This window comes from Chelon labrosus, assembly GCF_963514085.1.
Source record: "Chelon labrosus genome assembly, chromosome: 19".
NCBI classification, from domain to species: domain Eukaryota; kingdom Metazoa; phylum Chordata; class Actinopteri; order Mugiliformes; family Mugilidae; genus Chelon; species Chelon labrosus.
This window is the reverse complement of record NC_140352.1, coordinates 9,816,407-9,826,199: the sequence shown is the minus strand read 5'-3', so window position 1 is coordinate 9,826,199 and position 9,793 is coordinate 9,816,407. Positions and strand designations below refer to the sequence as shown.

At 41.1% G+C, this 9,793-nt stretch overlaps 2 protein-coding genes across 2 annotated transcripts in view; both read left to right on the top strand.

Moving 5' to 3' along the window:
* The first annotated feature begins 980 nt into the window (after positions 1–980).
* Positions 981–9,793, top strand: part of LOC311504276 (alpha-2,8-sialyltransferase 8F-like) — a 59,710-nt gene continuing 50,897 nt past the window's right edge. Inside the window, exons 1-3 of the mRNA XM_084567295.1 lie at positions 981–1,188; positions 3,179–3,259; positions 3,387–3,461. Of these exons, the coding sequence (XP_084423421.1) occupies positions 1,088–1,188; positions 3,179–3,259; positions 3,387–3,461 (257 nt within the window). The 5' untranslated portion in view covers positions 981–1,087. The remainder of the gene's footprint in view (positions 1,189–3,178; positions 3,260–3,386; positions 3,462–9,793) is intronic.
* Positions 3,970–5,820, top strand: LOC311504233 (alpha-2,8-sialyltransferase 8F-like; the record flags this gene model as incomplete). Its single annotated transcript, XM_084567246.1, has 4 exons — positions 3,970–3,992; positions 4,808–5,065; positions 5,182–5,274; positions 5,355–5,820. The coding sequence occupies 4 exons, from the start codon at positions 3,970–3,972 to the stop codon at positions 5,818–5,820; spliced, it is 840 nt and encodes a 279-aa protein (XP_084423372.1).

Genomic DNA, 9,793 nt, shown 5'->3' with positions numbered 1-9,793 from the left:
AAAAGAGGACCAAGAACAGAGCCTTGGGGAACACCAGAGAAAAGGGGGGATGGGCAGAATGTAAATGTTTTTAACTGAATGAACTGAGTGCGGCCAGAGAGGTATGAGAGGAACCAATTGAGAGGTGTGTCAGAGATACCAATGGAGGCTAGTCTATGGATGAGAATGGAGTGGGAAATTGTGTCAAATGCTGCGGTTAGATCAAGGAGAATGAGAATTGAAAGGAGTCCTGAATCAGCAGCCATAAGGAGGTCATTGGTGATTTTTAACAGAGCTGTTTCCGTGCTGTGTAAAGGGCGAAAACCAGATTGAAATTGTTCATATAGGTTATTGTCAGAGAGGTGGGCAAGGACCTGGGATGCAGCTGTTTTTTCAAGAACTTTAGATAAAAAGGGCAGATTGGAGATAGGACGGAGGTTACTGAAATTGTTGGGGTCTGCACCAGGTTTCTTGAGTATAGGGGTGACTGAGGCTGATTTGAGAGACGAAGGGACAAGACCAGAGGTGAGAGAGGAATGAACAAAGGCAGTTATAAGAGGGGTGAGAAAGTGTATGGAGGCTTTAACAAGACCAGTTGTATCAGCTGTATCGATATGAGTCGATACAGCTGAAAGAGCTCCAGTTGTCGGTAGTAGTGTAAAACCCAGATCTTTTGAGGGATTCGGATCAGTCACTCACTGATATGAGCTGGGTTGTGCGAGTCACTTGAGTCACTTGAGTCACCTGACCCGAAATGGCCCGTTTGCGTAAGAAAGTGTTTCCAGTACATTCACTGGAAGACATAATAAAGCATAGTAAACACCTAAGAACGGGAAGAGAGCAAAAACAAAAAAGTAGAGTTGCAAAGACGACTGAGGACTTGGCTGAGCAAGAGACCAAAAGTGAAGATAGGTGAATGACTGAGAAGGCTTGCTCACTCTCAGGAGGAGGATGAGGAGGAGCTGAGTGTTGTAAAAGAGAACAGAGAAAAGGAAAGACGAAGAGAACGATTAGTAGTGTGCCTGAGACACTTTCAGGGAAAGCAAATCAAGGGGGTTATGTGAAAACACTAGAAGGGCAACAGATTTTGCGTTTTACAAGGTGAGGTATGGGGGGACAGCTCATGAAGTTACTCTTCTCTTTGATGATCACTCTCCTATTTTTGGGGAGCCTGCTGACCGGTCTCATCTGGTTCATTTTCGACAACAAGTAAGTACGCAACTACCTCTCTACCAGGAAGCACAAACACAATCTCCTTAATACAGTTGAGTTTTACTATTTGGGACGTGGATCGCGCTAAAAAGACCTGCTGGGATTTGACATTAGATGATGCTGATGTAGCAGTGGGAGAGAAACAGGAGCCTTGGGAGTTTCCACCCACGTTTTCTTCACTCTTTGCAGTTTTTTCCAACTTCTTTTCCACTTATGTCCTTTGACATAGCTGTGGAAGTATTGTTGGTGTTAGGTATTAGGAGTTCACACCATGAAATGATGATAACTGTGTTAAGACTGACCTATGAAATCTAGTAAATACAGTATAAAACGTCCATCAACGCTTCTAAGATGACATCTTATGACTTTATGTCTTTACTGGTTTGAGGGACCAGTGCAAGACCTTAAGTTGACTGTAATAAAAATCAGAGATGAACAGTGAAGAAGATAAGCTAAATTTAAAATAAGCAACAGGCTGATTTGTCTGACGTCTCACTTCCACAGTGTTATAATGATGCTTTCTTGGGTAAATCAAAAGCAGAAAACAGCTTCAACACAATCACTTAAAATCGCACCCTATAGACCGTATTCCCCCTTACTTGGTGGACTTGTAAGGAGTCATCCACAGATTATTGTTGTCAAATTTCAAGCAGTTGACTGTGGTGGTTTGTGAGATATAAACGAAACTTGCCATGATTGTACGCAACCATATTATAATGACGGTTGCTAAGTTTCATAAGGATTGGGTGAATAATTCCAAAGTAGGCCTTAAAGTCATATGAAATGTTTCCGTGTCACCTGTAGCGCCCCTGTAGACATAATGTCATGCAACATGATGGGCAATATGTTACAGATTATGTATGCCAAATGTCATGAAGTTAAAAATGTTGCTTTTGTAGTGCCCCCTAGAGACTAAGGGTCACAAAAGTTTGGGTTTGATTAAGTTTGGGTATATACTTCACAAAATATGATCTTTGGACTTATACTGTCCCACGCCGTAAAAATTAATTAGCCATTAACTTTGTAATCAATAACCCTGCAAAAGTTCTTTTGAGAACTTTTCATTATCTTTGTCCATAAATGATACATGGTTAAAATAGGAATAACAGGCTAGGAGGAGCTCATTTTGCTTTGAGATGCAATTTTTTCAAAATGGCGGAAAAACATGACAGGCGTGGCCTAGTCATTAGAACCAGGGCTATATAAGGAATCAGCGGGAGAAAGAATTTTGTTTCTAAGGCACACAGTTCTTGAGATATGAGCCAAAACGTAAATTGGCTTATTATATCGCCACCTAGCTGCAGGTATGTGTATTGACACCTTGGCAAAATGACATGCTAGGACTTCTACCAAGTTACCAGGTTTGATGCCTTTCGCCGTTGCATTTTTTCCAGGCAAACACTTTAGCTATGCAGAAAAAGATAAATCATTATTATAATAAGAAGAAGAAAAAAGAAGAAAAAAGCGCAACAAAATCAATAGGGATCCTGCAACTTCATTTACATGGACCCCTAATGAGTCAGACAGGTTCACATGTTACTAGTCTAGTTGGATCAGATATTTCTAAAGGTCTGTTCTGGAAATTTGAAAACATGAATAGGAAAACACAACTGTTCAGAAACATTGTTGCAGACAGTGACAGGCAGATATCTCGTGCTGTGGCAAAGGTCCCTATGCGTGGGTTTGTACAGTAGTTGTTCATTTATGGCATAAATGAACAACTACTTGCAGGATGTTACTCCCTCTCCCACCTGTTTTTATGTGATTATGCTATAAAAAGTTTTATGAGTAGAGTATTAAGAGATTTATGTGACAGCAGGCAAACAACCTGCTGTCTTAACTAGAAATGCTTTATGGCATTTTCATGACTCACTTCTCAGTAGGTATGAATAACAGAGTAAAAGGAGTGAAGCCAAGAAGAAAGAGGGCTCAGAGGCAGATTACTTATTTTATCTTGATTTCACTAATCTGTCCTGTCTTTCCTCAGTCATGTGGCAACTCAGCAAATTCACCCGCCTCCTCAAAAGAAGAGACCTCTTCCGCCCGCTGTCCTCTGTAAAGGCTGCAAGTGAGAGCAAACTTCATCATGGCGTCTCCTTGTGCTTCCTCTTTGTTTATGCCATCATCAAATGAAGTCATGTCAGCACCAAAAGAGACAACACACCTGACTGTGTGCTTCAATGTGTGTGTCGCAGGGAGGTCATCGAAAAAGTGATGCAACGTTACTCAAAAACCTGGAAGAAGCAGGAGGACAATTACCAAAACTTCAGGTAAGGGAATCTTTTTTCTTTTCTGTTACATTTAAGAATTTCTAGAAACAAATCGATCATACACCCTCTCCCCCCAAACAAAATCATATAGTAGGATAGCAAACTGTTGTTGCATGCACAGTGTGTTGTAATTCCAGTGGGAAAGTCCATGCAAAATAATACTTTTAGCCAATTTAAGAACTGAATGAAGAACAGCTTGTGATGTGAAAGGATAAGTGGAAATAAAAGCATGCTTTGAGACAGAGGAACTCATGGGTGAGGTCTAAATATAGCATGCATAAACTTCGCATGAGTTATGGTACGAGGGATTTCACCTGAAAAGATCGCTTTTACTCACCACAGACTTTTCATTGCATAAAAGAAGAATCTGTTGCATCTATTAAACAGTTACGACAGTTTCAAAAGTCTTTCTGATTCCCCAGCTCTCGACTGCACAGTAAGTGCAATGGTTTCTCCGAGGCCATCATTACCCAGGCGAACACTCCAGTGGGCTCAAAGCTTGTTTATGATGGGGAGAAGAGGACTCTCGAGGTGACCCCCGAGATTTTCAGGACCTTTATAAAGGTATGTTGTTTGTCGCTGGTTTGTGAACACTAATTCGTCATGCATTGCCTGTTTGAGGTTGCAATTGTTCCTAAAATGTCATGGGTTAAGTCACATGTTGTCAGGTTGAGAAGACAATCAAACAGAAAGAGAGCTGGAATCACTCTGTTGTGCAAAACTATACACACAAACAAACACTAGCTAAAAGCACAACACACAGGGAACACCCAGATTTGAACTGTGGACCTCTTGGTCTGAGGTGGATCAGTTTTGGGAAAGTTCAAAAACTGACCCGAGCTGATCATGAAGAACCTAAGGGGCCACCCAGAATTGAACTGGGGACGTGTTGGTTTGCAGTCAAATGCTCTACCACTGAGCTATACCCCTATACCAAGCATAAACTGAAAGCAGAAAAGCACCCACTCAAAAACATATCCACCATAGTGTTAGAAGTGTTAATTTTATATCTCCCCCAAAAGAGCTTTTGGAGGTTTATAGTTTGTTCCTCAAGGGCCTGCAGTGAATCTGTCAGATGAGACAAATAGACTGCATCTCATTTCAAAATCTGTAGTCCCTTCACCGAAACCAAACAGGTTCATCATATCTGTGCTACATCTCTGCCAAATGTGGCAAAAAAATGCATTATTTTGCCGAAATCTAAATAATATTTTAATGGGTGGAGATTTCAAATGAATTCCGAGCACTCACTGTCAAAAACATACATATGTTGATGAGGACACCACATTGACAGCAAGCCGTAAAACATGCACCACTAGGCTCACCAAGATATGACCCACGTACAGGTTTACCACCAAACACTTTGCAATTATATGGGTCCCGTTTGGTTATTTGGATCCCGAAAGATTACACATAATTCCAGACTCCAGATTTCATTTATGTCATTATGTTGTTATTTTGTCACGTGTTTTTGTTTGGTGTTCATTTCAGGACCACCCTTTCTCAAACAAAACTTGGAAAACTTGTGCTGTTGTTGGAAATGGTGGGATCTTGAAAGACAGCAGCTGTGGGAAAAAGATTGATTCAGCTGAGTTTGTTGTGAGGTAAGAAAAGTGTCGCGAGTGGGGGACAAACGTAGCTGGCAGTGATAATCAACATAATAAACTCATATTTGTGGATATTCTATTTACACTTTATGTCGTGTTTGTTGCTTGTTCAGGTGCAACCTACCACCTTTGGAAAATGGATACGAGAAACATGTTGGCGTCAAGACTGACCTTGTGACTGCAAACCCGAGCATCCTCGTGAACAAGTGAGCGAGGCAATCAGAATGTGTCACCTTACGTAAAATATGTTTAGTCTTGTTGCTTCACAACAGCTGTTTATTTCCAGGTATGGGGGTCTAGCGGAAAGGCGGCGTCCATTTGTAGAGGCTCTGCGCATCTATGGCAGCTCCAGGCTGGTCCTTCCTGCCTTCGCATTTGGCTTCTACACTTCTGCGTGTCTGCGGGCTCTGTACACCATTGAGGACTTTAATAGCCCCATGCAAGCCGTCTTCTTCAACCCTGAGTACCTCAGCTGTCTGGCCCTCTTCTGGCGCTCCATGGGTCTGAAGTCGACTCGGCTCAGCACTGGCATAATGATGGCCAGCATAGCACTGGAATTCTGTACCGACGTGAATCTGTACGGATTCTGGCCCTACAGTAATCACCCACATGACTTCCGTCCCCTGACTAACCACTACTACGATGACATAAAAACCACGCAATTTCATGCCATGCCAGTTGAGTTTGACCTCTTGTTGCAGCTGCACAGTGAGGGTGTGCTCAGGCTTCACCTGAGAGACTGTGAGAATTAGTTCCCAGGGAAAAATGACAGCACATAGGTTAAGGGCAACCTTTTGTAGCATATAGGCCATAAAGACATTTGTAATTAAATCCAAATGCAACAATAGGAAGATTTTAACATTTTTGTAAACCGTCTACCACTATTTAGAATCAGAATCAGAATCAGAATCAGCTTTAATGGCCAAGTATGACACATACAAGCAATTTGACTCCGGCAACTTTTCTCTCTGGTACAGCAGCAGCTTAAATAAGTGAAATAAAATTAAAATAAATAAAATAAAATAAAATAAGATAAAAATACAAATAAGTCTGAATCTGTACACATAAAATATAGGATAATATATACACCAAGGATTATTGTACAGTGAGTATATACAACAGTGCAGAGTTATTGTTTAATGTTCATGTGTATGGTCTGACACTCTGTGACTGCTCAGAGTTCAACAGAGCGACAGCCCGGGGGAAGAAACTGTCCTTGTGACGGCTGGTTTTGGCGTACAGCGCTCTGTAACGCCGGCCTGAGGGGAGGAGTCTAAACAGGTTGTGACCAGGGTGTGAGGGGTCTGTGGTGATTTTCCTGGCCCGCTTCCCGACCCGGGACCGGTACAGGTCCTGGATGGAGGGAAGATCGGTACCAATGATCCTCTCTGCAGACCTGACTGTTCTCTGCAGTCTGTCCCTGTCATGCCTGGTGGCGGATCCAAACCAGACGGTGATGGACGTGGTCAGGACAGACTGGACTATTGCTGTGTAGAACATGATCAGCAGCTCCTGAGGCAGGTTGAACTTCCTGAGCTGACGCAGAAAGTACAGCCTCTGCTGGGCCTTCTTCCTTATGGAGTCTAAGTGGGAGGTCCACTTCAGGTCCCGTGAAATTGTGGACCCGAGGAACCTGAATGATTATCATTACCTAATGATTATTATCATTTATCTTCCAACTAGAGTCTGGATTATTTTTTGATTGAAATGGGATGCTGTTGTTAGGTCATAGACAGAAAGATAATGTACAAGATTTAGACCAAACTCTTAGTGGGCCAATTTTAGATATACTGTGTGTAATTTTGTTTTATTTGTGGACAGAATGAGCCCAAAGTGAAGTAAAAGATTTTTTATGCTAAGCTAGCCAGTATGCCCTGGCTTAAAGTAACAATTACATAATGTCTAACTTGCAGTAAAAAAAGCAAAAAAGCAACCTAAAATGTTTTCCTCAAACTCAAATTTTAGCTCAACTGTAATCTGGCAGCAGTGAGCAAAACAATATATGTAATAAAACAATATATATAATATTAGATTAGATTAGATTCAACTTTATTGTCATTACACATGTACAAGTACAGAGTAACGAAAATCAGTTTAGCATCTAACCAGAAGTGCAATAGACAGTAAGTGCACGTGGCATAAATAATATGGTATATAAGTAGTATGGTACAATTTGTTTTTTACTGCATATGTGAACACTCTATCCACATCAAAACCTATGTACAGGTGAGACTATATATACGTGAAGACTCCTCAGCAGCTTTAGCGTCAACTGCATGCATTTATTGTTTGTAGTGAATGAATCAATTTATTAAAATGGTGACTGTCATTTCTCTAATTGCTTGACCACCTTTTTTGCCTCATCTGACAATGTTTAGCTTATTTCATAATTTAAGATTTTATTATTTTTAGACTTGTGCCCAGTCTCTGCGAAACTCAAAGGATGAGAGCTTCAAGAAGGCTTTTCTTCCCAACATACGTTTGTTTCTGCACAAAGACAACATCAACATGAGGAAATGGAACCGACTTTCACATTTTAATAATTTTTTTGGTTTTATGGAGTACAAGTACGACGGTAGATATTTATGTGTGTCTGTGCCAAGGCAGTATTCCATGTACAGGGCTGATGAATAACAGCCGTAAAACAATAGTGGAAATTGTTTTGTTGAATTCATGTTCCTCTTTCTGGATATAGATAACCCTGAAAGCCAAATGATAAATGCAAAAATTTGAGACCAATAAGTCTTCTATGTTCAGATCTAAACATTTTCTGCAAAATACTGACAAAAAGATTAGATACATGCTAAGAGAGAAGAACCGGACCCTGCTTTCCTGTCATAAGAGAAAGCTTTTAACAGAGTGGCAAAGTCCTACCTGTTTGTAGTACTCAACCATTTTGGACTCTTTTTTGTAACTGGATGACACTTTTGTAAAAAGAACCATATGCTGAGATAATCACTATCAACATTTTTCCTTTCAATTTTGGTGCATTTGTACGACTTAAATAACCCTTTATGTAGGTAACTTAGGGGCCGTCCACACGGAAACACAAAAACGCTGAAACGCATAAGTTTTTCATCGTTTTGGCCGATCGTCCACACGTATCCTGTAAACGCATAGCCCTAAAACGCACTTTTCTGAAAACGGGTCCCAGGGTGGAGAAATTCGCAAACGCAACTCTTGCGTTTCTGTATGGACGGCGAAAACGATGATGTCATCGCCACACCCCCGAGCATCCTTCCACCTCCCGCAAGACGTCTCATAACAACATCAACAACAATGGCGGACTACATGCTAGTTTTCCTGCTGGAGAAGATATTGAGCCTATTAGGGTTACTAGGGCAAAATATCATGCTCCTGTGCCACCACGCTGAGCAAAAAAGGCGATTTGTAAACAGCGCTCAAGATTTGTGCGCATGCTCCGCCTCTTCCTCTCCGTTTTTGGTGAATTTCTGAAACTGAAACAGCGCCACCTATAGGCCTGGAATATGAAGTAGCGTTTTCGGTCGTGCTGAAACGGACCTGTGTGGACGCGGATATTTCTTGAAACGATACCCTCGAAAACGGAGAGGGAAAAGATCGTTTTCGTATGTGTGGACGTGGCCTTAAAAACAGTCAACAGTTCTAGATCTTCGGTAATGCCGCCGCCCAACCCCAACCCTACATGCATCGTCCCGATCATCCGCATGTTTACATACAAATTCAAAAGTAATCCTTATAGCTCAATACCAACGTGCCCGTTTAAACATTACAAATTTCTCATAGATATGCAAACAGTTAGAAGGAACATTGTATTAAAAGGCAATGTAAGTATCATAACCCTGATTTATTGGTGTGGACTTCTCCAGTCTCTCTAGGCACTGGGTGTTACGCAGGTTACAGTCTTGAATCTTCATTAATCAGCAGCAGGATGGTAAACACACAACTTTATTCTCCCATTAAACACGCACAGAGATACTGTCACACCCCTAACTATGCCACCCTGAATAAAGACAGGTAGGAAGTAAAGGGGGATCATATAACTACTGAAATGATAAATGATAAAGGAGAAGATAAAGAAATAAATATATAACAATCTTAAATCCTAAAATAATATTGCCTATTATTGCACAAACTATTAAACTCTTAAGACAATCAAAAATAAATGACTGAAAGAGGAACAATTTCAGAAATGTGTTGATTGTGATATCACTTGAATCCTCACAACGTCCAAAGGGTCAAGCTACAAAAAGAGGTCTCGGTTACCTCTGGTAAGGATCATATTCAATCTAAAAGATGAACGGCAAATATTTCAGAGCAGATGAGGATTTGTACCTTACGTTGGATACGTATACGAATATACTACACACAGTGGTGTCAGTATTGACGGCTGTAAAGTTCCCCATTTCCCTTCCTTGTTTTTTTTTCCTTAGTTTTTATGAACTTGTGCAATCCTGCTTGTTCATGCGTTACACTATATTGCCAAAAGTATTCACTCACCCATCCAAATAATTGAATTCAGGTGTTCCAATCACTTCCATGGCCACAGATGTATAATCAAGCACCTAGGCATGCAATGGATGCAGTGGTGTAAAGCATGCCACAACTGGACTCTAGAGCAGTGGAGACGTGTTCTCTGGAGTGATGAATCACGCTTCTCCATCTGACAATCTGATGGACAAATCTGGATTTGGTGGTTGCCAGGAGAACGGTACTTGTCTGACTGCATTGTGCCAAGTGTGAAGT